General features: G+C 50.1%; 1 protein-coding gene and 1 long non-coding RNA gene across 3 annotated transcripts in view; both read left to right on the top strand.

Moving 5' to 3' along the window:
* LOC131764200 (uncharacterized) overlaps positions 1-4,528 on the top strand; it is a 77,304-nt gene extending 72,776 nt beyond the window's left edge. The window contains exons 4-5 of the long non-coding RNA XR_010835114.1: positions 420-623; positions 3,942-4,528. This is a non-coding gene — a long non-coding RNA (uncharacterized lncRNA). The remainder of the gene's footprint in view (positions 1-419; positions 624-3,941) is intronic.
* A 3,165-nt stretch (positions 4,529-7,693) lies between these two features.
* TRAM2 (translocation associated membrane protein 2) overlaps positions 7,694-27,619 on the top strand; it is a 70,737-nt gene continuing 50,811 nt past the window's right edge. Inside the window, exon 1 of one of the 2 annotated variants that reach the window (XM_059075332.2) lies at positions 7,694-7,949. In XM_059075332.2, coding sequence (XP_058931315.1) covers positions 7,830-7,949 — 120 coding nt within the window. In that variant the 5' untranslated portion in view covers positions 7,694-7,829. The remainder of the gene's footprint in view (positions 7,950-27,619) is intronic. The other variant, XR_010835112.1, reaches the window with a different exon arrangement.

The raw sequence follows: 27,619 nt of genomic DNA, 5'->3' as shown, positions 1-27,619 counted from the left end.
AGCCATGGCCGCTGGGCCTGCGCGTCCGGAGCCTGTGCTCTGCAACGGGAGAGGCCACAACAGTGAGAGGCCCGCGTATCGCAAAAAAAAAAAAAAAAAAAAAAATTAAAAAAAAAAAACAAAGAATTTTTCGTCACTTTTGTCATTAAAATTTGTTTCTAACTTTGAAATAATTTTAGATTTACGTGAGAGTTGCAAAAATATTATGGAGAGTCCTCATAAACCTTTCACTCAGCTTATGTAACCATGGTACATTTTTCAAAACAGAAATTAACATTGGTACAATACTATTAACCAAACTACAGACTTTGTTTGGATTTCAGCAATGTTTTCACTAATGTCCTTTTTCTGTTCCAGGGTTAAATCCAGGATACCACATTGCCTTTAGAGGTTTATCATTGTTTTAAAATTCTTTATAGATCATGCAACGCCTTCATGCGTGCCCCCAGGGCTGACTGCTTCCACTGCCCTGACCTTAGTATACCACTGATTCCGCTAAACCGCTGTGGTATCAGAGGCAAGAATGTTGTGCCTGATATAATATGCTGGACCTTCAGAGCACCAACACTACACTTTGTCAAGCTGGAGCTCCATCAGCAAGACACTTCAACAGTGACTGGTAGGTGTGTGACATTTGCAAAGTTCATGTGTCTACTGTACGGAAACCAGAAAGCAAGACTCATTTGGGGCAAGAGTGCCATGAGTCTCATGAGGAAAAGAGGTGAAAATATATAGAGTAAAAAGCCCTGACAAAAATTATGGTGCAGATGCTTCTGGATGCCTGCTCCATACTAGTTCCACACCTTTTTTCTTGCCAAGACCTAGTCAGGATCTTCAAAGGAGGCTGAAAGTCTCCTCAGCTCCTCTGAGGATGCCTTCCTGGTGAGGTTAATCTAATCATGTCAGTTCCACTCACCTTGCCAATGACTGGTTTAGGAATGGGCATGTGATGCATTTCTGGCCAATGAGGCATGAGGGGAAAGTCTGGGATTTCTGGGAAAGTTTTCTTCGCTCTTCAAAATGCCCACCTCTTTCTTATCTGAATTTTGGGTCTTGTTGTATGAAAGATAGAATGCTTGGAGCTGTTGCAGCCCCTTTGTAACCATGAGGGACAAGTCTGAGACAAAAGCAAACACAGAGTGGCAAAGTGGCAGGACAGTGAGACTCCAGGTTTGGATGAATCACTTACCCCTGGGAATGAACTAACTCAGGACTTCTTGTTAATGAGAAAAGACATTTTCCATTTCCTGGGGTTAGTGGTCACACTTATAACGGCCATGGCAACAGCATCTCTCTTTCAATCATTTATTCACTAAAACAACACTTGGTGAGAACACATCACGTGGGATTATTGTGTTTGGTACTGATGGAATATGAGAGTGAATGGCTAGATACCTGCCCTAAAAGGTGACACCGTCCAAAGGGGGTGTAAAATTCATAGACAAATCCACTGATTGCAGGAGAACTTGCTGCTACCTGAGAGGTGTGCACAGGTGCTATGTGACGCCTCCAGCCTACGTGCCCTGAAGACAGCTTTGTGAAGGAAGAGGTACACACCCTTTATCTTCAAGGATAGTTAACTTATAGGCAAAGGGACATAGCACAAGGGCCTTGTGAGGGGAACAAAGACACAGAGATTGGAAACCACAGGGTCTGTTCTGGAAAGAGGGTCTACTCCAATTTAGTTAAGCATTGGTGTTTCAGAATTATCAGCTGCCACGATGGGACAGGCCGGGAGAGACCGATGGTGCTTACCTGATCAGTGCCATGCTCTAGGAAGCCTGAAAGGCTCCAGTTTGGGTGGGCAGAGGGGACCTTGTGCTGATCTCTAGTCTGAGTCCTGTTTCAGCTACCTGCTAATTATGTGGCCCCTGGTCTTTCATGCATCTCAGAACAGCTATAAGAAGGGGTTGGTAATCACTGTCTTTCCTCCCTCACAGGGCAACTGTAAAGCACAATATAAACATGAAAGTTTATTATCTCCTCCATGTCCAGACCTAACTATAGATTCACCCATCTTATGTTGTTGCCCCAGCCTCAGAGGAGTTTCCCTTCTTCCTCCTGTTGCTGGAGTGACCCTCATGGCTCCTCCTTGGTTTCATCCACGATCTCCCATATTTCTAGTATTTTAAGTATTTCCCTCTCTCTCTCCTGAGTGTTTTTTCTCTGGCTCCAAATATGCTCTGATCTTAAAAAATAAAGATCCTTCCTTGGATCTCCTGTATCTCCTAAGACACCATCCATTTCCCTTTTTCTCACCAAACTTCTTAAAAGAATAGACTATTTTCTCACCTTTTCTCATCTTCTACCCACTGTTAACTATGCCTCCTCCAATGTCCGATTAAGAGCGGGCCCTCAGGACTCTCCTACACCGTTGGCGGGACTGTAAATTGGTACAGCCACTGTGGAGAGCAGTATGGAGGTTCCTTAAAAAACTAGAAATAGAGTTACCACATGATCCAGCAGTCCCACTCCTGGGCATATATCTGGAGAAAAACATGGTTCGAAAGGATACATGCACCCCAATGTTCATTGCAGCGCTGTTTACAATAGCCAGGACATGGAAGCAGCCTAAATGTCCATCGACAGATGAATGGATAAACAAGATGTTGTATATACACACAACGGAATATTATTCAGTCATAAAAAAAGAATGAAATAATGCCACTTGTGGCAACATGCATGGACCTAGAGATTATCATGAAGTAAGTCAGACAGAGAAAGGCAAATATCATATAATATCACTTATATGTGGAATCTAAAAAAAATGATACAAAGGAACTTCTTTACAAAACAGAAATAGACTCACAGACATAGAAAACAAACTTACGGTTACTGAAGGGGAAAGGGGGAGCAGGGATATATTAGGGATGTGGGAGTAACAGATACACGCTACTATATATAAAATAGATAAAAAACAAGGCCCTACTGTGTGGGACAGGGAACTATATTCAATGTCGTGTAATAACCTATGATGGAAAAGAATCTGAAAAAGTATATATATATATATATATATATATATATATATAAAAAACTGAATCACTTTGCTGTATACCTGAAACATTGTAAATCAACTATACTTCAATTTAAAAGAATTTTTAAAAACAGAGTGGGCCCTCAAAGGCCATAATGCCAGCACCTAGGGGCTTCGTCTTTGTATACTGCCTGGTTTAACCTGCCCTGGTGAAGTGCTTGCGTTATGGCTTCCTCAACCTGCCCCCCTTTCCTTTTCCCTCTCCCCCCTTCTCGGGGTTGGGGATCCCTCAGATTCTGCTGACCTCGGGCTTTTCCTCACTCAGCACACTCTCCTGGGAACACTTAGTTAACCTCATGGCTTCCACAGTCCCCTTGCAGATGAAGCACAAATACCTTTAATTCTGACTTTCTCTCCCTTAATCCCTGGATTAAGGGAGAGAAACCATTTATCCAATGGTTTCCAATTGACCTGTCAAAGCATCGATTTGAACATCCTGAGACTCCTCAGGCTCAGCTTGTGCAAAGCTGAGGCCAGCTTCTCCTCGCTTATGACTGTTCTTTCTCTGTTGTTCCATATACGTGTATTTTTAAATTAATTAATTAATTAATTTATTTATTTTTGGCTGTGTTGGGTCTTCATTGCTGCACGTGAGCATTGTGGCGGCTTCTCTTGTTGCAGAGCATGGACTCTAGGCATGCGGGCTTCAATAGTTGTGGCACGAGGGCTTCAGTAGTTGTGGCTGTGGGCTGTAGAGCGCAGGCTCAGTAGTTGTGGCACATGGGCTTAGTTGCTCCGTGGCATGTGGGATCCTCCCAGACCAGGGCTCGAACCCGTGTCTCCTGCATTGGCAGGCAGATCTTAACCGCTGTGCCACCAGGGAAGTCCCCATATATGTTTTGCTTGTTTGTTTGTTTGTTTTCTGGTACGCGGGCCTCTCACTGTTGTGGCCTCTCCCGTTGCGGAGCACAGGCTCCGGACTCGCAGGCTCAGCGGCCACGGCTCACGGGCCCAGCCGCTCCGCAGCATGTGGTATCTTCCCGGATTGGGGCACGAACCCGTGTACCCTGCATCGGCAGGCGGACTCTCAACTACTGCACCACCAGGGAAGCCCCCCCCATATATGTTTTTTAATGGTCCCACCATCATTTATGTCATCGTAGCCTAAAGTTTTGACTCCTCCAACTCCTATACATCATATATTAAAGCAATCACCAAATCCAATTAATCAACCCATGCAATGTCCCTGAAATAATAATTCACCTCTCTTTTATTCTTATCGCCACTATTCTTTGAGATGGGTTTTTTTTTGTTTTTGTTTTGTTTTTAACTGGGCTGTTCTAATAGTTTCTCAAGTGGTCGTCCTGATATCACTCTTTTTAAATCAAAACAATCTTTCATATTCCTGATGGTTCTCTCTTTAAAGACAGATTTGTCATGCTTAAAAAATTCCCATTGTTTGCAGAATAAAGTCACAGTTCTTAAAAAAATTTTTTTTCAGCTTTATTGAGGTATAATTGACAAATAAAATTGTAAGGTATTTATGATACACTGAAAGTCACAATTCTTTATCATGGCATTTGAAACCTGTTACAACCTAGCTCCATCTTAAGCCTCCAAAATTCATCTCCCACCCCGCTCCTGCATTCTCTATCAGTAAGATCCTACCAGATAAAGGTCCAGCCCAAATGTCCTATTCCCAATACCCCAGACAGAATTGAGTTACCTTTTCTTTGCACTCTTAGGGTATGTATTTCAAGTTGTTCCTAGAGTCACCATCATCACACTGAATTGTAATGATGTCTCTGTTTCTTCTAATAGATTGTAAACTCCAGCATACCTCTTGCTGCATAACCAGTGACAAAAAGATTCAGTGACTTAAAACAGCAGATATTTATTAGCTCACAGCTGCTGTGTGTCAGGAATTTGGGAGTGGCTACCTGGCTGGTTCTGGCTAGGGGGTCTCTCGTGAGGTTGCAGTCAAGAGGTCAGCAGGGCTGTGGTCATCTGAAAGCTTGACTGGGGCTGGAAGATCTGCTTCCAAGATGGCTCATGCAGAAGCCTGGCAAGTTAGCACTGGTTGTTGGGTGGAGGTCCTGGTTCCTGTTCATGTGGACCTCTCCCTAAAGCTGCTTGAGTATCCTCACAACATGGCGGCCCACTTTCCCCAGAGCAAGTGATCAAGACAAGAAAGGAGAAAAACAAAATGCCTTTATGACCTAGTCTTGGAAGTCACACACCATCACTTCTTCTATTTGTTAAAAGTGAGCCACTAAATCCAGCCCACGCTCAAGGGGAAGTGGGGGATTAATTGCTACCTCTTGAAGGGAGGAATATCGAAGAACTTGAGGAAATATTTTAAAACCACCAACAGGGGTTGTCCTATCTTTCTGTCTTCAGTAACTAGCACAGCATCTGGCACTCAGTAGATGTTTCTAATGGAAAGATGTGTTGAAGGTGGGAGATACTGGAGGCAGTGTAACCATGGGTAATTTGTGTGGGCCCCGTGAAGAGTGGTGGAGGTGAGAGTTGGTGGGAGAGATTCTGAGGTAAGAATTCATGGGACTCCATGACCGATTACATGAGAGGGGTTGGGAAGAGATCCATTTGGGGTTGAAAGTCTTGAAGCTAGGACTTAAGAGATGGTTGTTATGGCTGAAGTAGGCATCTAGGACTTCCTCCTTGGGGTTTCAAGGTAATTAAATATTAAATCATACAGCTAAGAACCCCGTGTCTAGTTGTTCAATTATATTTGGAAAGCTCTGGAGCTGGCGGTCATCAGTATGAGCCCTAAGTCATCCCCTTTATTTCATGTTTCTCATTTATAAATGTGGAGGTTCTAGTACCTAACTATGTCCCAGGACTTTCCAACTAAACTCTTAATGTTAAGGGGATAGCAACATCCCACCTTTTTCTTTTTTTTTTTTAACATCCCACCTTTGCAAGAAATTCCCACCACCACATCCTCTACAAATGGTCACGTGGAAACACAAGGGAACTATTAGGTTGAACCATCTGAAATGCTGGTATTCTGGTTTTGACCTATAAAGAAATCAGTTTCATAGGGTTCAACCTAATAGATATGGCTGCAGTTTGAAGATTTGAACACCTTTTCACAGATGGAAAATTGAGATGTTCCAGAGTTCTGGATCTTTCTATTCCTCACGAGATTAAGGTCCAACTTTAAGAAAGGTCAGTCTTGAAGTTAAATTAGCTTTAGTCCGATATAGGCATTACTTTCTCATTTCCTTATGTCAGATAAAGGAATTAAAGACCAAAGACTAAATACTGGAGTCAAGAAACTTAAGATGGAAAATTTATCTCAGAACTCCAGATAAGTCCAGACTCAATCACATTTCATACACTGTGCCATTTCTAAGAAATAGTATTTACTTAGAAGTGAAATAGCTGTGGACCTAATAAAAAAGGGACTAGGAATTAAATAGTTCTTTTCTCATTTTGTATTTTTGTACCCCTGGAAAGTGATTAGTTGACTCCTTCATTACTGGTAGGAATAAATCCAATATTTGCCAATTTAATTTATGAAAAATACCTTTTGTCCTCCATGAGTACTTTTATTATTTTTTTAAATTTATTTATTTTAGGCTGCATTGGGTCTTCGTCGCTGTGCACGGGCTTTCTCCCGTTGCGGAGAACGGGGGCCACTCTTCTTTCGGGCACTTGGGCCCCTCATTGCGGTGCCTTCTCTTGTTGCGGAGCACAGGCTCCAGGCTCCCGGGCTTCAGTAGTTGTGGCTCGGGAGCTCCAGAGTGCAGGCCCAGCAGCCGTGGCGCACGGGGCCAGGGCCCAGCTGTTCCGCGGGATCTGCCGGGACCAGGGCTCGAACCTGCGTCCCCTGAATTGGCAGGAGGATTCTCAACCACCAGGGAAGCCCTCCATGAGTACTTTTAAAACTTAATGTTAAACAGAAACTTTCAATGAGAAAGTTCTTTTCTTCTTCAGTGTTTATTCTTCCACTTTTTCAGATCAATTAATATCGAAGGTAGACTGGGTAAAACGTGTAAAACTAATTTATAGTAGCACAAAGTTCTCAAAAGTTAAGACAGCACAACTGCACCGATCCATCCATTCCCTCCCATTGCAAAGCAAGCTCCCTGGGGGGCAGGGTGTTTGCTGTATATTCCTAGCAATCTGAACCGTGCCTAACCCTCTCTAGCTCTCAATGAATACTTGGTTAACCGTCCATTCATTATCATCCGTGCAGGCCGCTGTGGCCAACGAGGATGCCGGCCCGCACCGAACCCTCGCTGCTCTCAGCCCCCCGGGGCCACATCCCGCACCTCCGTAAGCACCGAGCTGAGCTGTCCACCCCACGGCCAGCCCGCGGCCTCCGCGGCCCTTCCCTTCCCGCGAAGGAAGGAGCTGCCGCCGAGGTGTGGGAAACCTGGGCCCACTTCCTGTCCGGGCAGAGCCGTGCGTCCTTGCGCCCCTCTGCCGGCTCCCGGCCGGGAGAACGCGGCGGGGCGCGAGCGTCGGGTAAGGGGAACCCAGCCTGCCGCACCGCCCTCCAGCCCCGCCCCAGCCCTGGCCCCGCCCCCTCGCGTCCCAGGCGGCGAAAGGGTTAAGCGTGCGGGGGGCGGGGCCCGAGCAAGCCAGGCGCGCTGAGTGCGGGCCGCGGGCGGCGAGGGGGCTGCGCCGGGGGCGGTTCCGGACGGCAGGGGCGGGGGCGGGCGGAGGAAGGGGGCGGGCCCCAGAAGTTGTTGGGCTTTGGGCCGGCGGCGGGAGGCCGAGAGGGCGGCGGGCCGGCGGGCAGAGTGGGCCTGGGCTCGAGAAGTTTGCGCGGCGGCTGGTGAGTGCCGGGTGCGGGCCCCGCCGGCCGTGCGTGCCCGCTGCCATGGCTTTCCGCCGGAGGACGAAAAGTTACCCGCTCTTCAGCCAGGAGTTCGTCATCCACAACCATGCGGACATCGGCTTCTGCTTGGTGCTCTGCGTCCTCATCGGGCTTATGTTCGAGGTGAGCGACAGCGGGGCGGGGAGCGCCCCTCTCGCGCGGCGCCCGGCGTCCCCCTGTGGGTCTCCGGGGTCCGCGTCTGCGCCCGGGCGCCCGGCCGCCGTGTCGGTCCCCCGCACCCGCGGCTTTGTGCACTGTGCGTCCCTTGGCCTCCTAGTCAGCCCGGACACCGCCGCCAGCTCCGCGCCGTGCCCGCCTGTCCTGCCGCCCTTTTGGGCACCTACCGTACCCTGCAGCTCTTCCTGCAGCCCCGAATCCTCAGCCTGGCCTCGAACCAACCGCAGAGCTGCCACCCGGCCCGCCCAGCGCGGGTTCCTTTCTGGTGTCCGGGAGCCAAGCCCGGAGACTCCCAGATCCGCAGTCATTGCACAACTCCCCTTCCCAAGCCGTGGCTGCTAGCTCCTCTGGGCTTTTCCAGTGGGAGGGACCCCGGCCCTTTTCCTCCTCCCACTTGATTTTCGGGGTCTTTTGCATCCTCCGCTCTGGACCAGACTCGGGGTGTTCACGTGTGGCCCTGGCCCCATCCCAGCAGTGCACTTCTGCCGTCCTCCCGCCACCCCCACCCCTTTTTTTTGCTCTTGCCCAAAAGGCCAGTTTTCATAAACCCTGTTTCACTCTGTGAACTGTTCCTTCAGATCCATCTGTGGTGGACCCAGAGCTTCTCCTGTGACAGGAGCAAGGCGCAGGCCAGGGATACCCTCTGCGTTTAGGGGAAAGGTGATTCTCTCAAAGCTATTCGGGTAGGGAGAGACGACGGGGTCCTGCTCAGGACAGCTGGGGCAGGCCTCAGAGAGCAGGGAGTTTTAGTAAGCCCGAATGGGGTCAGAATCCAAGGGGGCTGATGGGAAGGATTCCCTACTCCCGACAGCCAGAAAAATGTGATATTCACAAGTGGGGAGAATTGGCAAACGCTGAGTATAGGACTTGCTGTGGTCTGTCTTGTCTCAAGGGTCAGATACGTGAGTGACACTTTGTCGGCAGCTTATCTGCATTCTCAGAAATGGGTTAGGAAACTGCAACTCTCTATGAATTGCCTTGAAGATGGAGGATTCCTGGCGTGGCTAATTTCCTCTTCCGTGTCCCTCCGTCTCTGGGTTCCCTATCTCCTCTCTAAGGATGACAAGGGCCCTGCTTGGTCAGTGAAGCTGCCCTCAAGCTGGGGACATTCTTGTGGTGGCCGAGTCAGCGTTGGATGTCTGCATGTGTCCTTGGCTGGGCCTCAGGGTCTGCAGGCCTCCTTTACCCCTTCCACCCACCCCGACAGCTCTTGTGATGTATCGGCGGCGAGGGCTTTGTCAAGCCAGGGTGGTCCCTGTGTCACAGTGCCTGCTCTGTCACTAATCTGACGAAATAAAAAACAGATGCGGCCTCAGTTGCCCCATCATTACAGATTAGTAAAACCTGTCTTCCTCACAGGGTTATTGTGAGGTTTAACTGAGATCATGTGAGCAGCAAAAGCCGTAACAGGTTCTACCAATGTGAAAGCAGGTCGTTTGCTCCTGAAACCCTGTTATTGTTGATCGTAATAGCTTAGCGGGATAGGAGAAAATTTGGTCCAGCCAGTGCTCTCAGTATCTCCTTACTGTCCTCCATTCTAAGAGACCTCCCAGTGCCTTGTCACCAGACTTGGAGGGTGTGGTTGGAAAGACACACGTGACAGCTGTAGCCCTCACAGCCAGCGGCATCTCTTGCATAGCCTCGTGGGTCTCTTTGCTGTGTCTCTGGCATTCGTTAAGGATGGTGGCTCTACCTGCTTTTACCTTTGCTCAAAAAGAGCTGCCGAGTATATGAGCTCGGTACCTCCTTCCCTCCCTGCCTCAGGTCTGGTGGAAAGTCCTATTGGTTAAACCTGGCCGTCCATGGGAGGTGGAAAGTGCTAGGAGCCCTTAATCCCAGTACATGACAAGAGGAAGGCCCAGGGTGGGAAAAAAAAAACGAAAAAACTGCCCTGCCCTCCTCCCCCTCTTGGGATTGGACTGGGGAGTGTGGAAAGGGCCAGGGCTGAAATGCCTGCCTGATGGCTCCCTCTACCCTCTTCTAGTAGAACCTTAGCCCCACGGCATCTGTACGTACAGGACAGGTTGTCTCCTCAGGAAGGTGCACTGGAGGTACGTAGTGGGTCGGTGCAGGCTGGTCTGGGAGGAGGAAAGCCGTGCCCAGACCTCCCTTATGAATCACGTGTATTCTGCTGCACTAGGCACACAGTAGGTCTTCATTGTCTGTACCTACCAACTGACTCTCCCCAGAGACAGGTATCTTGCGGGGGGACCTCAGATTTCTGGAACTTTGCTCTCCCTACCAAATGAGAGCAGGACCTCAGAGAAACAGGTGTGGGCATCCTCACAGTTGGGGTAAACCAGCAAGGGGACTTACTAGCTATCACTCAGGGTCATCTGAGTTCTTCCCTGGAGGGGTGGTGTGTATGTGTGTGTGTATGTAGGGACGCAGATGGCGGGGGCGGGGGCAGGCCAGCACTTAACACAACTCGCTTTTTCTTAGGAGTGAGGACGGAAGGAGGTGGAAAGGGGAGGGGAAGGCAGGGAGAGAGGACAGCAGGCTTTTGGGTTTCTAACTTGGGCAGGGCTAGGATGCCTTCATTCAGAAGCTGAATCAGGAAAACTCAATTATAATTCTTCCCACAAAGAGCTAGTCTCCTGGCTACTTCTCCCTCTGGGGTACCCTGCCCAGCCTCTGCCAATGAGCTGGGGCCCTCTCCCCCCACCCCAGCCAGCCACAGCCTGGCCCTTGCATCTTAACTGGTCTCCACTTCTTCCCTGCCTCGCCCCTTCCCCGACTCACTGGTCAGCTTACCAGCGTTCAGAGGGGCTTTCGTTCCCCCGCCGGGACCCCAGGACTTTAGTTCTGTCCCCTGGGAGATGAGGACTCCAAGTTCCTTCCCTTGGGATCACTTCCTTCGGGGAACACACATGAAAGGGTTGCCCTCCCACCTCGGTTTGGTTCAGTTTTGAACCCTCCTGAGGTTCCTTCTCCCGTTTCCGAGGCCAGGGGCAGGCTCTTCCCCCTGAGCCCAGGTTTTCTTTCCATCCTGCGGGCTGTTTGGAATAGAGCTGTTCTGTGCAGCCACAGCACTTGGCTAAAAAATGTCAGGAATGTGGAGCTTTATTTTCCCCCCTCCTTCCCTTCCAGCTTTCTCTTTCTTGACTCTGCTGGGAAGAGGTGGTGCAGGGGGATTTCTACTCCACACTTTGGTCCTTCAGGCCTGTCTGAGGTGGAGCCCGGCCGGAGCGGCCTTCAGGGTGTGGGCAGCCAGTGGGGTGTGTGTGTCAGATTTGAAAGCTGCCTCCCCTCTCCGTTCCCTTTCCAATGTCCCGTTCCTTTGGTGCCACGGTGCCACGTTTCAAACTGAAACAGGCAGGGGGAAGAGAGAGGAAAAGGCGCTCATTAGCGAGAACAGAGAATGAGAATAAGGGGGCACATCCAGCAGAGAGGAAGCCACTTGTACATTACCTACAAAATGTCATTTCGAGACAGACTTTTTCTGTTTGTTGCAAAGCTCATTTGCAGGCGCTGCTGGCTCTGCAGCACGGAAATGGTTCTGAAATTCTGGGCCTGTCATTTGGAGGTTGGGTTCCTGTTTGGTCTGTGATGACTTTAAGAATTTGGGACCCAGAGAACTTTGGGGCTAGTGGCTGTTCTTGCTTTTTAATTGTTTTGGAGGCAGATGTGGTGGAGCCACCTTTTCTCCAGGAACTACCTTCTTCCCGGTTGCTGACACCACGGTCGACTTGTCAGGGTGATGTGTTTGCAGAGTGTACAGTGGGAGCCCGTTGTGTGACGACCTGGCAGGGCCCGGGTTCCGTGGCACCAGTCCACATCCTCCCAGGCATAACTGTAGACGGCACAACGTGAAGGGAGGCTGCTGGTCCTGCCGCTTAGCATTAGTGCCGTAAGACAGTTCTGCTTACATTCTGTTAGTACAAAGAGCCGTGTATATGGCACAGATGTACATCTGAGGGCAGATGTCGCTTTCCCTTTAATTCCTAGTCGCTTTTGAAGATGTTCTTCTGTCAGCTGTTATAGTCCCTGACTTACGCATCTTCCTCTCCAGCCTCTGACGTGGCCCGTCAGTGGCGTTCTAGAGAAATGAGTCAGGGGAAGCCGAGAAGGGTCACTTAGTCTCTTAGGTGCCCTTGTTCTGTGGTTGGGTTTTTACCCGCGTTTCAGTGATCTGAACAAAAGAGCAGAGATTTGGAGCTAGTGTTCCTCCTGGTCCAGCTTCAAGTGTAAGTAACCCTGTCCTATGGGATGCAAGGGCACCTCGGTGATCCCTGTTTCTTCCTTTGGCAAAAATGGGACATCCAGAAAGGTGGTGTTTATCAGTGAGTGAGTTTTTAACCCTCACAGCAGGGTTAAAAATGGGACACATGTCCCGCACTGGGCCTGGCACATGGGCGCTTAACTGATGGTCTCAGCAACCACGCTGGTGGCCACTGTTATTGGCGTCATTGCTGGGTGTGTGAGAACACCTTCCGCCATCAGACTGGCTTGAGTTTCAGCGTAGATGGGACCTGTTTTTCCCATGAGACCTTTTATCCCCCAAGTTCTCCAGTGCCAGCCGTCTGCTCCAAAGCAGCGATCTCTCTGCCCTGGGTGCCCGCTCCACCGGGAACATCTGTCCCTCTGCTGTCCGTCTTATTGGAAGGTGGGCTGGCTGGGGGTGCTGGAGGGTCTCAGAGCTGCCGTTGTCAGCTGCCCCGCCAGCGCCGCGGTGCCACTTTCCTCTCGCTCCCTGTGTTGTCTGCACCCTCAGCCGCTGCTTCTTGGGGGGCACTGTCCGGCCCGGTCACAGCAGAGTGCCTTCGTCCTGCCTGTTTGCAGAGTCGCATGTGTTGCTATGGAGAAAACTTCACTCTGGCAGGCATGAGCTCCTTTCTGATCTGCTTCGTCGTGGGCAGGGGCCCCAGAAATCAGTCTGTGGCAGAGCTGATATATCTCCCGTTCCCACCCTGATAAATGCCTAAGCTGGAGGGTTGATAAGAGCGGATTAGAGTTCCCAAACTACAGAAGTGCTTTCTAATCAGCCAGAGTGCTATTAGCAAGCTTTGGTGGGAAACTTTACTGATACGATCTCTTAACCTTTTCATCCAGCACTGTGTATCTGGTGTCCATTGGTACCTAATGGTTAAAGAAAAGGGGGCAAAAAAAGGGAAAAGAAAACAGTAAAGCTACTACCACGGCTCCTGACACAGCGCTTCTCATTTCACGAGCAGACCTTTGTCTCGATCACAGCCTGTTGCTTTGCCTTGACTTAACGCAATGTCTCAGGTGTCCCCAGTGGAAGGAAACCCAGCCCAACTTAGTCACTACTGGTTAACATTGGGAGTTGACTCTGCGGTTTGAAGAGCTTTGCAAGCAGGTCTCCTGGACAGTGTAGGTTCACACAGCTTTCCTGCGTGAAGGAACGGAGCCCGATTGTGAGTGGGGGACTGGGAGGCCCCTGGAGGGAATTTGGGGGCACGCAGGGTTAGGTGAGCTGCTGCTCTGTGGCTCTCTGCCCGAGCCACGTTGCCTCTTGACAGCTCCCCTCATCTGTTTCAAGGGGTTGGCAGCATTTTCCATCTGTGAAATGCTTTACTAGCCTCACCCTGTAATCTGGATGGTTTATGGGGGTTGTCATACCCATCCAGAGCCTGGCTTCTAGAGGAGAGACTTGGCCAAGGACCATCCGCTCCGAGTTAGAGTTGGAGCCAAAACAAGAAGTCAGCCACGTCTGGCTCACATTTAGAGCTCAGCCCCGATGCTTCCACCAATGGGGCGTCTACAGAACGTAGCCACAGGCCGCTTTATTTTTCTCTGTCTGAGTGGAATCTGTTTATTACCTGGAAGTAATGTCTGCGGGTCATTGTTCCACTTGGAGGCTTTTCTGTCTGGAAGAGTCGTTGCCATTTGCAGTGACTCCCTGAAAGACTCCAGAGAGTGACCCAAATGTGTGTATCACATGTGACCATGGGCGAGTGGGCAGAGGCTTTACCTCCTTAAAGTTACCACCTGCTGTTAGCCCACATCTGCGTGAGAGTTGCTGCTTCTGGCTGCTATATCTTCATTGCCCGTATCATCAAGTGAATATCATGGCCATAGCTCAAGGGCACATCTTTTCTTCACGTTTTACAAGTCTAAGGGCTAAAGGGAAACCTAGAAGTCATCTGCTATGTTTACAGAAGAGGAAAATAAGACTCCAGAGGTCGGGTGATTTGCCCAGGACAGTAGAGTAAATTTCTGGTAAACTTGGGGCTTGAACCCACATCATCTGACTCAAGCCCAGTGCATTTTTACACATCTGCTCACTGGCTTTCCCAGCATGGCCTTTGAATGCCATTGTGTGTGCAGAAGCCTAGAAATTGACCAATCCTTCCTAAATGTGCTGCGTTCATTTAGTCAGCAGCTGTTTGTTGACTGGGTACCTGCCGTGTGCCTGTGTGGAGCTCTGAGAATGCAGATGAATAAGGTGGGGTCCTTGTCTTGAAGGAGGTCACTATGTGGTAGCTTAAAGCTGATAGACTGTGGATAGGAGTGAGGTCTTGAACTTGATGAAAGTGGCAGGTGCAACTTACAGATCATTGGGCCTCACCCTCAAGCCATTGCCATTGGTGGAGGGGGGAGTTTATTGAATAGAGACCCAACACCCTGAGTGGTCAGCAGGCAGAAGACAAGCATGGCGGTGACTCCTGGGCACCTCGTACGTCACAGCTTTGCGGATGACTGAACTGGTCTGACCAAAGGCAGTGAGTGTGTATGTGTGTGCAAGTTGTGATTTCTGGCACTCGGAGGCCTTCATTGATTGGAACCTTGCTTGAGGTTCAGAGAACTCTTCCGTAGGGTTTCTTAAGATTTTCAGCATCAAACCCCAGCGGGATCTGTGATGTGCCTTTTGGGTTAGTGGCGGGGAGAGTCGCACCTGAGGTGAGAAGGACATCATCCTCAGAGCCTCAGTTGTCCTGCCTTTGAAGAGGGTTACTTTTTTTTTTTTGCGGTATGCGGGCCTCTCACTGTTGTGGCCTCTCCCGTTGCAGAGCACAAGCTCCGGACGTGCAGGCCTAGCGGCCATGGCTCACGGGCTTAGTTGCTCCGCGGCATGTGGGATCTTCTCGGACCAGGGCACGAACCCGTGTCTCCTGCATCGGCAGGCGGATTCTCAACCACTGCGCCGCCAGAGAAGCCCTGAAGAGGGTTTCTTAATAAAGCTCCTTAAGTTTTAAGGACAGAGTATCATTAGTTTAATCAGTTTGTTCTTTCGTCTTTATCATAAAGGTGCAGATACTCTCTCTTTTCACAGATAATTATTTATTTATTTATTTACTTTTTGCGGTACGCGGGCCTCTCACTGTTGTGGCCTCTCCCGCTGCGGAGCACAGGCTCCGGACGCGCAGGCTCAGCGGCCATGGCTCACGGGCCCAGCCGCTCCGCGGCATGTGGGACCCTCCCGGACCGGGGCACGAACCCGCGTCCCCTGCATCGGCAGGCGGACTCTCAACCACTGCGCCACCAGGGAAGCCTTCACGGAGAATTTTAAAAAGAGACTTTTTAATGATGAAGACTCCGTGGCTTTGGGGAAGGAGAAGGATGTGCCCACCTATGGGCGAAGCGTGGGGATGTAATGTATAGCAACATGCCTATCCCTGCTCTGTTAACCTCTGCCCCCTTGCTTTGAGGAAGGCCCGCGACCTCGCTGGTTAGTTAACAAGTGTTTCTGGTCTGTTGTGCGTGCCCGGCGCAGTGCTGGCATCTTCGAAAAGATAGCATTAGGAGTCGGTGAGAACGTGGCTTTGGGGTGAGAGGTGACAGGGGATGTATTATCAGCTCCTTTCCTGAAGGTTAAGGGCAGTCTGGGGGCTCCTGACCTGGAGGAGTGATCCCAGGATAGGCAGGCCTTCGCTCTGTGATTCCCGGAGTCCTGCAGGGAGTCGCGGAGTCCCTTCACGATGCCCTGTTTCCTGCAGAGAAGGAGTCCTCGGGACTTGGGACGGGATGGGGCTTTTCAGATCCAACATTTCTGGAGTTTGGAGTGTGTTTGGTTTGCTCTCCGACTTTGTACTGGATCAACTTTTGACCTCGATGGCCAGGGAATCACTTGTTTGTATGGATTTTGTGGCTGCTGTTTGGAAGAGGGAGGTGGAGGTGGAAAGGAATGAGGGATCGCTGATTTTTTCTTTTTTGTAATTGCAGTTTGGTCTCCGGTTTGGCGTGACATGCGGGCACGTGGTCCTCTTCCAGGGTCCCCACGACAGAGCCTGGGCAGGGAGCTGTGTGGTGGAGGGGGTGAGGACTGGGCCCCAGGGCCTCTGCCCCTAAGTAGCTGTGCGGCCCCTCCTCCAGTCTGGGCCTGGCTGCTTCCTGGGGGTGTCAGTTGCCCTGCGGCTCAGCCATGCCTTCCTAAGATGCTGATGCAGAACAGGGCTGGGACATACGGGTAACACTTCAGTTGAAGGAGTACCTTCCCCCCAGCCACATAGATTCAGGGTTAATGAGAAAAAAGTTGCCCTCTACTACCTCCTGAAGTTGAGGTAGTGGTCTCAGCTTCTGCTTTTGGTTTCATTTCTTATTTGAGTTGAAATCTAGCCTGAATTTGGGTTTGATGTGTCATAGAGCTTCTTGGAACCAGTGGTGAGGGAGGAGAGAAAACCCATACGTTAGAAAGGAATCACCTGGGATGGGAGAGGGGTGGGCTCGGTCTGTGACTTTCGAGTCAGAGGCCATGTGGCCCCTCCCAGGCTGACAGGGGACCCGGGAAGAGCAAGCAGAGGCCGCTGTCCTGGGCAGAAGGGCCAGCGCCTGCCCTGCCTGCTCAGCTTTCGTCAAGCCGGTGCTCAGGGTGGACGGGGCCCTGGCTCGAGTGTGTGTGCACGTTCAGGGACCCGCTCGCTCCCTCCAGCCCTCACACCCCTAGGGGCCGGTTTATTCCGGCTCAGTAGGGTGACCCTAGAGTGTGAAACGCCCCCCAACCTCCCACCTACAGCAGCGTTCTTAAGGCGTTGCCCGGCCAGCTGATACACTCCCACTCCATCTGAAAGGCCTGCAGCTCCTCTGCCCACGGGCATGCTTTCTGCCTTGAAATTACGAGAGGGAATTAATACCAGTACGGGGCGGGGCGGTGGGGGGGGAGATGTTGTGAGGAGATGCATCAGCGCCTAGTGACATCCTCCTGAAGCCTAATTTCAAGTAGGAATTATCTGTTATGGTTAACGTTTGAAATGTCACAGTTTTGAGCTCACCAAATGTAGGCCTCACCTGTGCCATCCAGTAGACAGCCACAAGCCACACCTGGCTATTAAATTATTTAGATTAATTAATTAATTTTTGGCTGCATTGGGTCTTCGTTGCGGCGAGCGGGGGCTACTCTTCGTTGCGGTGCGCGGGCTTCTCATCGTGGTGGCTTCTCTTGTTGCGGAGCACGGGCTCTAGGCATGCGGGCTTCAGTAGTTGTGGTGCACGGGCTCTAGAGCACTGGCTCACTAGTTGTGGCGCATGGGCTTAGTTGCTCCGCGGCATGTGGGATCTTCCCAGACCAGGGCTCGAGCCCATGTCCCCTGCATTGGCAGACGGATTCTTAACCACTGCGCCACGAGGGAAGCCCACACCTGGCTACTTAAACGTAAGCTCATCAAGATGAAATGAAATGAAAGATTCAGTTCCTCGGTCACACCGGCCACATTTCAAGTCCCCAGTAGCGCTGAGATGGAACATTTTGATCATCACAGAAAGTACTATTGGACAGCACTGGTCTCCATGTCGCTTCCTGAGAGTTTGGTTTTTGTTTGTGTAGTAATAAGTAATGAGGGGTCCTTGTGGTATGGCTCTGTTAGGGACTGTTAGAGGCATGGATTATAGGGCTGAGGTCATGGGCCTGGAGCCATATGGCCTGGGTCTGAATTCTGGTTTTCCATGTCCTAGCAGTGTCATCTTGGTAAATTATTTAATTTCTCCGTGCCTCAGTTTCCTCATCAGTAAAATGGGGATAATACTATGTCTGAGAGTCATTGGGAGGATTAGAAACATCACCACAAAATACAAAATGTTAATACAGACACAGTGCTCAGAAGATGGCCTGTTGCAGGATGAGAGCCCAGCGCACGTTCCCCGTTGTTCCTGTTACTCTTGGGAGGTGTTAGAGCGATGCCTCGACGATGTGGGGCTCCCTCAGCATTTGGAACGCACCTGGGAACGGGATGCATGGAGAGGTCCGCCCTGTGCCCTGTCCTGTGACCTCCACACCGGGCGAGTCACTCAGGCCCTTGCTGACAGCCACCTGCACTCACTTTACGTACAGTTACAGGAAGCTTGGGTGTCTGGTCCAAGGTTACAGAAGAAAGAATATGTTAAGATGGGGGCAGTGGCTGGGGCAGGTGAACAGTGGTGGCCGACAGCTTGAGACTTTCTCCTGGAGGCAGTGGGGGTCTTTGAAGAGCTTCGGAGGACAGTGATGTGAGGCTGTGTCCCCTGTTCTGGAGATACGTGGAGGTGAGATTGGAGGTGAGTCTGGTTAGGAGGCTGTGGCACTGACCCCCAGGAGAACTTCCCCAAACCCCCAACACAATTTCAGTCTCCACGCCAACTGAGACGTATGCCCCGGGACCCACACACCTGACCTCCCTGGTGTCTACTCGGTGTGGCAGGCACGCTGTGCGACCCGGCAGTTCTGAGGAGCAGACTAGGGTGGGTGGGTGGGGGGGGCGGCAGGGAGGGAGGAGGGCTCCGCCTGGGACCCGCTGTACCCCGAGGCTGCCCCGGTGCGGGGCTGTGCTTGAACACCGGTGTCTCTCTGTGCCACTGTCTGGTGCTGGCTTCACGTGACTTTATCACCAACGTGTCCTTCAGACGTTTTGCATCTATTGTGATTTCTGATTTTTTAAGAAGTCGGGCCTCAGCCAGGTGGAACATCTTCCCCCCGCCCCCCGCGTTTTGCTTTCGGCTGCATAAGCCGTGAAGAGGCTTACGCTCAAGTACGGCGGCCTGACCCGAGGAAGCTGGGTTTGTTCCAGTGTCAGAGGAGGTGGAGGGCAGGGGAGCTCCTCTGGGGAGGTTTCCTAGGGATGGGCGGGAATGGGGCTGCAGAGGGTTCGCTTGGGACAGAGGAGGGAGGCTTGGCCTGTGTGCAGCTTCGTTCACGGAGTTGCTGCCCTCACTGTACGTGAGGGGCTGCCCGCGCCCTGTCAGGTGGTGCTGACGACTGGTGTCAGTTGTCCTTCCTTGACGTGTGCTGGACAAGGTGAGGGCTGGCTGATCTGCCACGTGCCTTCCTTCTCTGAGCTGGTGCCAGGCCCCTGGAAACAGAAGGAGGAGCTTTGCCCCTTGTCCGATTTCTCGCCCCCTGGTGGAACCCTGGGACTCTTCTTCCCGAGGCCGGTTGGTGATCACCCACGATTTTATTAAATCCGCCTGACCCCCAGCGCCTGTAGTTTACATGGTGTGCAGAGGAGGGAAATGCTTTAAAGCAAGTGCATGTGTCAGAACAGACCCCCGTGGTCACTGCTCCCTTGTCTCGCCCCCACGTCTGGTCACTAAGTCCCACCAGCTTGACCTTCTGCGTTGCTCTGTGTACCCGCTGGAGCATTGCTCTTCGGCCTTAGCTCAGACCCTGGGCCTCTCTCACCTGAACAGTGACAGTGGGTCCTACCTTGGTCCTCAGCCTGTTTTCTGGCCCCTCCTCCACAGAGCTTCCGCTGATGTCCTCACACTCAGAGCTGGGCCTGGGCCTCCCTCCCTTACAGCCCTTTCTTTGGTGGTGCCCACCCGAAGTCTGGGCCGCCCAGCATGGCATTCAAGGCTCCCCTGGAGTCTGACCAGCCTGCGTTCTCCACGCTCGGCCCGCTTCTGCCCTGACCCCTCGTCACAAACCATCTAGTGGTTCCTGAACACTTTTCTTTCGTGCCTCCCGTTTGTTTATGCAACCTTCCCCCATCTTCTCTCTCTCCCTGTCATTGGACTGACTCGAGCTTCTCCCTTGACGCCCACCTCCTGTATTGCACTGGCACCACCTGCTCAGAACGCTCTCCCTGTCCCCTAACAGAGTTCACACCTCCTTGCCACCTGCCTCTGTATTTCTCTCGTTTATTCATTGAACCCGACTCGCACTGAGCATTCGCTCTCTGCCATGCACTGTTCTTGGGGCCAGGGTCACAGATGACGAGGCAAAGATGCTGCCGTCACAGAGCCCGGAGTCCTCTGGGAGGGGGCGGTGTCGTCAGTGCTCTTGTGTGCACGGGTACAGTGTGAGTCAGAGGAGGGCGCAAAAGCCTCCAGAGGGTTGGGGACAGTTCACTGTAAACAGGAGAAGTTTGCACTGGGCCTGGAGGCCTGAGGGATACTGGCCGGGCAGATGGGCCGGGGAGAGGGTGTTCAGGCAGAGAAGGGACCTGTGTAAAGGACAGAGACGTAAGGGGGTGGAAAGTGGCTCTGTGTTGCCAAAGCTGGGGAGGTGCTTCAGGAAGGAAGTTATGGAAGATGCGTCTGGACTGGCGGGCAGGGCCGCGGAGGCCCAAAGTTTGCATTTGCTCCTCGGCTTAGGTAATAGGGAGCCACTGCAGATTCCTGAGCATGGGAGTGACTCCATCAGAGTTGTACCAGGAAAGTCACAGACAGAAGGGACAAGACTGGCTCCTTGCACTTGCTGTGAGAGCCCCCCCAGAAGGAAGGGTTGCTTCACATTTTCTCAGTGTCCCCCACCCCTCTGTGCCTGACACGTAGCCGGTGTGAAACGATCAAGGCTGGGCCAGTGCACACACAGGGGAGTGTGTCTTGAGCTGCCTTTCTGCTGCTGCTGGTGGTCGTTTACAGCCTTTCCATCCACGCTTTCTTCTCTGGGTTCTCAGCTGCTCGTGAGCTCACTAGGAATGCTGGCTACTTTAGCATGTGCATACAGACGGAGAACCTAGAATCCTGGCCTTTTTTTTTTTTTTTTTTGCAGTACGTGGGCCTCTCACTGCTGTGGCCTCTCCCATTGCGGAGCACAGGCTCCGGACGCGCAGGCCCAGCGGCCATGGCTCACGGGCTTAGTTGCTCCGCGGCATGTGGGATCCTCCCGGACCAGGGCACGAACCCGCATCTCCTGCATCGGCAGGCGGACTCTCAACCACTGCGCCACCAGGGAAGCCCAATCCTGGCCTTTTAAAGCTTAAAAAAAAGAATGTTTTTGAATAGGTGATATTTAGGAATACAGTCACATTGTTCAAAAATCAAAAACATGTAAGAACAACAGATTGAGAAATGTCCCTCCCCTACCTCTTCCCATCCAGCTCCCTTCCCCTGCCCCCAGGTAACCACTTTTATTAATTTTTGCATATCCTTCTTAGGTTTTCTGGAAAGCCCCCTTTGCCCTGGGCAGGGTAATTGCTCCCGCCTCAGAGCTCCGGCCCCTGCGCCTCCCCGTCTCGGCCCTTACTGCCCCACCTCCGCCGTATGGGACCTCATCATTAGGGCGGGAGAAGGGCTTGCTCACCGTGTGTCTCCAGCACCCGGCCCAGCACTTGGCGTTCCAGTGGTTTCCATGTCGTATTCTTTCGGTAAAGAAGTGGTAAAGTAGAATCACCTATTGATAACCAGTTTTGAAAGGATCTTTTTTGCATATTTAATGGAGATATAATTCATATACTATAAAATTCAGCATTTTACAGTGTATAGTTCAGTGGTTTTTTTGGTATATTCACCATGTTTCGCAACGATCGCTGTTATCTAATTCTACATTTCCATCAGCCCCCAAACAAAGCAGTTAGCAGTCATTTCCCATTGGTCTTACCCCAGCCATGAATCTACTTTCTGTCTCTTTGGATTTGCCTGTTCTGGACGTTTCATGTAAGTGGAGTCATGTAACATGTAGCCCGTGACTCTGCCTTCTCTCACTTAGCCTAATGTTTCCAAGGTTCATCCATGCAGTAGTGTCTATCAGAGCTCATTCTTCTTGACGGCTGAGTAATATTCCACTGTACGCAAATGCTGCATTTCCTTTATCCATTCATCAGCTGGTGGACATTTGGGCTGTTTGCATCACACCACATGAATAATGCTGCCGTGGACATTTGTGTACAAGTTTTTGTGTGGGCATAATATTTTCAGTCTTCTTGGGTATCTACCTGGGAGTGGAATTGCCAGGTCATCAAATAATTTTAATATGGGAAAGCAGCCGGCATGGAAACTATATTGAACTATTTGTCTTTTTGGTCTGAGAGTTAAATCTCAGGGCCAACACTGCAGATATTGCCTACTACTATCCAGGCTTCACACAGCAGCGCTGGCTTTTGAAATTTATATTAGGTGGGCTGCGTCCCAGTGACCATCTGCGACCCAGAGGCAAATACTTTTGGAGTTTACACAGTAGGATTTACTGAATTCTCACCATGTGCACAGTGCCACCTCTATGAAGATGCCGAAATAGAGGGCACAGATTTTGCCCAAAAGTCGTCATTCATTTGAAACAACCTAAATATCCATTTATATTGAACCAGTTAAGTAAATTAAAGTATAGCCATATGCTGGAATACTCTATAGCTGTTTAAGAGAGAATAGGGTCAATCTTTATGTATTGACATGGACTGATATCCGAGGAAAAAAATAGATTAGTATATAGAGCATGAGTCCATTTTCATAAAAAATTTGTTTATATATGCAGAATCTGGAAAGATCATAGCAGACTGTCAACATTGATTGTCTCCAGGAGGTAGTTTATGGAAGACTTTAGCTTTCAATGTTATATCTTTCCCTTAAAATTTTTTTTTTTGCAGTAGGTAAAAAAGTAGCTTTTACTTATTTTTATTTAAAATTTATTTTATTTTTATTTATTTTATTTTTTACTGCATTGGGTCTTTGTTGCTGCGCGCGGGCTTCCTCTAGTTGCGGCAAGTGGGGGCTACTCTTCGTTGCGGTGCGCGGGCTTCTCATTGCGGTGGCTTCTCTTGTTGCGGAGCACGGGCTCTAGGCCCGCGGGCTTCAGTAGTTGTGGCTTGCGGGCTCTTGAGCACAGGCTCAGTAGTCGTGGCGCGCGGGCTCTAGAGCACGGGCTCAGTAGTTGTGGCGCATGGGCTTAGTTGCTCCGCGGCATGTGGGATCTTCCTGGACTAGGGCTCGAACCTGTATCCCCAGCATTTGCAGGCAGATTCTTAACCACTGCGCCACCAGGGAAGCCCCATTTGTAGCTTTTAAATTCATTTAAACCACCCCCCCCAGTTATGTTTTGGAAGAAAAGGAACTTGACATAAGATTTCTTCTATCTGAATCACTAGATATCAATGTAGGATATAATACTAGATATCAGTGTATGACTAAATGTCAGATACATTTGTAGTGAATATAGTGGTCTTCCACACCGCGTAAGCCTGGAGGTGAGAATGCTTTTAGATTCCGGCAAGGGAAGCTTCATAAGAGAAGAGTGGGACTTGGCTTGGGCCTTACAGGATGCTGACATTCATATAGCACTTCACAGTTTTTAGGGTCAAAGCATAAAGTGTGTAGAGTGCTGATTTTGTGCCGAGCGCTGCAGTGCGCACTTTCCCTGTATCCTGTCGTCCCCTCCTCACTGTTACCCTTGGGGTGGGTACCGTGATTGCTCCCACAGTACAGTGAGAGAACTGAGGTCTAGAAAGACCAGGGAACCTGACCAAGCTTCCATCGGTCAAGAGGCCAGAGCCAGAATTCACAGCCCACTTGTCTGATTTCAGAGCCCGAGTCCTTACTCCATTTTAAAGGGAAAAAGACTGAGGCTGAGAGAATTCAAATAACTGCCAGAGATCACACAGCTAGTAAACTGGGGAGCCAGGTCTGCACTTAACGATATTCCAAATAATCCATCACGTCTGTTACACTGATGTTTCCTGTTATGAGTTCCAGGCTGTTGAAATCCCCGGGGGTGGTAACAGGAGGCTGTAAGGTTCTGGGTCACAGAGGTATGTGAAACTCTTCCTTCCAGGCCCCCTTCCTCGGAGGTTCATACACCACATATGCTTATTAAAGAAGCAGAACATCTCAGACCTATTGGCCATCTCTTTCCAGTAGGATTTAGTAACATCCACAGATCTGCTCTGTGGAACGCCACCCTCCCATCCTGTAAGGAGATGGGAGTGAGGGAGGTTTATGGACAGCTTTCTCTCTCTCTCCTGTAACAGGTGAGAGTGCCACCTCTAAAGTCTGCGGTTGGCAGGCCGTGAGGAAGAGTCCACAATTCTTGGGTGGATTTGGGGCCTCCTCTCTAATGCTTTAGGACGCCAGGAAGGACCTACTGAGTGTCGTATTTGACATCTGTTTGTGACATTTTGTTTCAATGAATCATGATTCACTCTTTATAACAGTTACCTAATTAAACCCACCCCATACTTCTTAAACTCCAATTATTCAACGCACACAATGCCAGATTTCATACAATGAGTATTAGAAGTATCTGAGTGCCACCACCGGTTTTTTTCTGTAATACGTGCTATTATTGTTTTCTTTAAATTGTGGTAAAATATATATAACATAAAAGTGTCTTACCATTTTAAAAAGTTTTAATTATTTTTAATTGAATGAAAGATTCTTTAAATTCTATAGTGCTTTACAATATTCAGAAGTTTCACACTCATGATTTCATATAGCCCCATAATAACCTTTTTTTCCCCTACTCCTATATTACCAATTTTCAAGTGTACAGTTCAGTAGGGTTAAGGACATTCACATTGTTGTACAACCATCACCAGAACTCTTTTAAATTTACTCCCTAAATATTTATTGAGCGCCTGCTAATTGAAGGTGCCTGGGACCTGGAGAGGGTTGACACAGGCTCCTCCGTGCTCGGGCTCATGCAGGGAAGGGCTAAGAAAACCAGTGGTTACCGTTCAGTGTGGCCCTAATCATGAGGGGCTCTGTGCGGGTTGAATCCTTGCAGGGCTCTGTGCCTGGGGATGGGGCCATGTTTCCACCGCGTGCTGAAGGGCTCCCTCCCTCCTGGCTTCCTGTTGGCTCCGTGCTGGTTGGTTCTCACCCCGTCACTCCCTGGAGTGGTGGTGCTACTACCTCTGTCTCCCCAGAGCCCGGGATTGTGCCTGCGTGAGAGCCAAGCCCTGGAGCCACGCGGCCTGGGCGGGGCGGGTGGGAGAAGGGCGCTGCTGCCCAAGCCAGAGCTCTACCAAACCCCAAGTCAACGGTTTGCCCAAATACCGCATCCTAGCCCTTCCACCCGGCACATTTAAGTTAAATAGACTGTCTTTCAGCTTGCAAGCTCTGCTGCCTCCAGGAATGACTTCTGTAATTAGTCCTGAGTGCCTTCCCTCCACTTTACTGCTAAAAAGTGACCATGGTGATGGTGGTCGAAGTCCCAGACAAGGGGCGTGTGTAAACTAAACTAAATAGATCAGAGAGGACTGGCTCTAGGGCGCATTTAGTTTTGTGCATTTCCATGGTGACCTCCTGGAAGTGAAAGGCAGTGGTGGATTTCTTGTGTAGGTTTATTAGGATGGTTCACTCCCAGGCTCTCCTCCCCCTGGAAAACAGACTGCAGGTGTGAGGCTTGGCTGCCCTCGACGTCTGGGTGGGCACCCTGATTCCCAATGTCACGTTGCCAGATCGTGCCGGGCTTGTAAATACCATGAAGTGTGTACAGGTTGGGGGTGCAGGCTTTGCATTCACATTGCCTGGTTCTTTACCAGCTCCCACACTTCGCTAGATAATTTAAGTTAGTCAACTGTACCCCATCTTTTTGGTCAGTAAAATGGGAATGAAAGTAATTGTGCCTACCTCATTGAGTTTTTGGAAGGATCAAGTGAGCTAATAGTGCCTGTACATACAGTGGTTTTTTTTTTTTTTTTTGCGGTACGCGGGCCTCTCACCGCTGCATCCTCTCCCGTTGCGGAGCACAGGCTCCGGACGCGCAGGCTCAGCGGCCATGGCTCACGGGCCCAGCCGCTCCGCGGCATGTGGGATCTTCCCGGACCGGGGCACGAACCCGTGTCCCCTGCATCGGCAGGCGGACTCTCAACCACTGCGCCACCAGGGAAGCCCGATTGTTATTCTTGAATATTAATTAATTCCATGACCGTTGCAGCCATCATTAGGCAGCTACTTTTCTGTGCCTCTCATTTTCACGTTACAGTTATATATAGTCCTGGTGCATCCATGCCACACCAGACACGCCATTTGCGCTCAAACGCTGCTTCCTGGGCCACCAAGACTGCTGAGAAATGTGGAAGTGGAGTCCATTTGCTGAGGGTTTCTCCTTGGTGGGCTCTGAGCCCCCAGCCCATGGTTCAGTGGGCTCCCTCAAGTGCTCAAGCCTCGGAATTACCCCTCACCTCTTCCCCTTCTTCTCAGATCGTATGGCTTCAGACCACTGTCTCCTTCTCCCCTTGGGAAGAAAACTGTGAGGTCCAATGAAGTGGTGATCAGCTGCTTGAAATATTTTATACTAAGGCGTGACCTATCATGGCATTTTTTAAGATAATGAGGCATTTGCATTTACGAGTTATTTTTGTTGAATGACTTTCTTTGCAGTTTGAATACCACTTTTATAAACAGATTTCTTCGCGCTCTCCCACTTAGCACAATTGGTTTAATTATGCCTGGACACTATGGTTTTTCATGATTGTAATAAAAATGCACAGACCCAATTCTGACTTTTCCCCCACTCAATGGTATATCCAAATATTTTGAGATGTTAGCATTTTTAAAAGATGAGGTTGTTCCTAAATGCCTACCAGCAAGGGATTGGTTAGATCAGTTGAAAATGGTAACATAAATCTATATACAGTGTCACAGAAGGATTTCCATAACGTATGGGTGTGTGTTTTTTTGATTTTTTTTTTTTAATCAGGTTATAGAATGTCATGTCAGTGTGGTCCTCTCTAAAAGTTTGGATTTGTTTTATTTTTATAAAAAGACAGCTGTAAGGATAATGATCAAAATATAGGCAGTGGTTTTGTTTTCTACTTGTGGTAGAATTTCAAGTAATTTTAATTTTTTTCCCATGTTCGTATCTATCATACATGTATGTTTTTTCAACAAAATATATATCGTTTTGCTAATCAGAAAAGGCACATTAAGGCTGTTATCATTTTGTAGATGGAAAGAAGGAAAGTTTGGATTGGTGCAGAGCCTGTTGCTTGGAGAGCAGGAAAGGCGAATGGAGAAATGGGGGGAGAGAGGCTGGAGGTGGAATTGGGGTGTGTGTGTGGGGGGGTGGGAAGCTGGAGGAGGGTGTCCGCAGAGTAGGCAGGGGATGCTGTAAAGATACGCTTGGGCCTGGGCCTTAGAGATGTCATTCCCACCTGCAATAAATAAAAGTTTGCTTTTCAGAAGCCTTTTGAAGAGTGGCTCAGAGGGTGAAATGGGGGTATTTTAAACCATTCAGAGAAGCATCTACAAACGCATTAAGAAAAACACAAGTCAGGGTTGACCAGAAGTGGAAATGAAACTTCTCAGTTCCAGTTATTAACTGAACAAGTCACATGAATGAAAAGGCCTGTGGTGAAAATTTAAGCTTTTAAAAACAACAATTGAAAAGTTCAAGTTTAAACCCTAACACGCAAGGCAGCCCATTGTTGCCCAGTGTGGGCCTGTGGATAGGGGCCGCCCAGTCCACCTTTTGGGTGAGACCCACACGCTTTGGTTTCCCGAGAGCCTCCCCACCCTTCCAGGGTTGCAGAAGGTGGACAGGTGGTGGGGGGGCAGGGCAGGATGGTAATGCCTCGGGGGAGGGGTTC

Source organism: Kogia breviceps, chromosome 10 (genome assembly GCF_026419965.1).
Source record: "Kogia breviceps isolate mKogBre1 chromosome 10, mKogBre1 haplotype 1, whole genome shotgun sequence".
NCBI classification, from domain to species: Eukaryota; Metazoa; Chordata; class Mammalia; order Artiodactyla; family Physeteridae; genus Kogia; species Kogia breviceps.
This window is presented reverse-complemented; position numbering and strand designations above follow the sequence as displayed.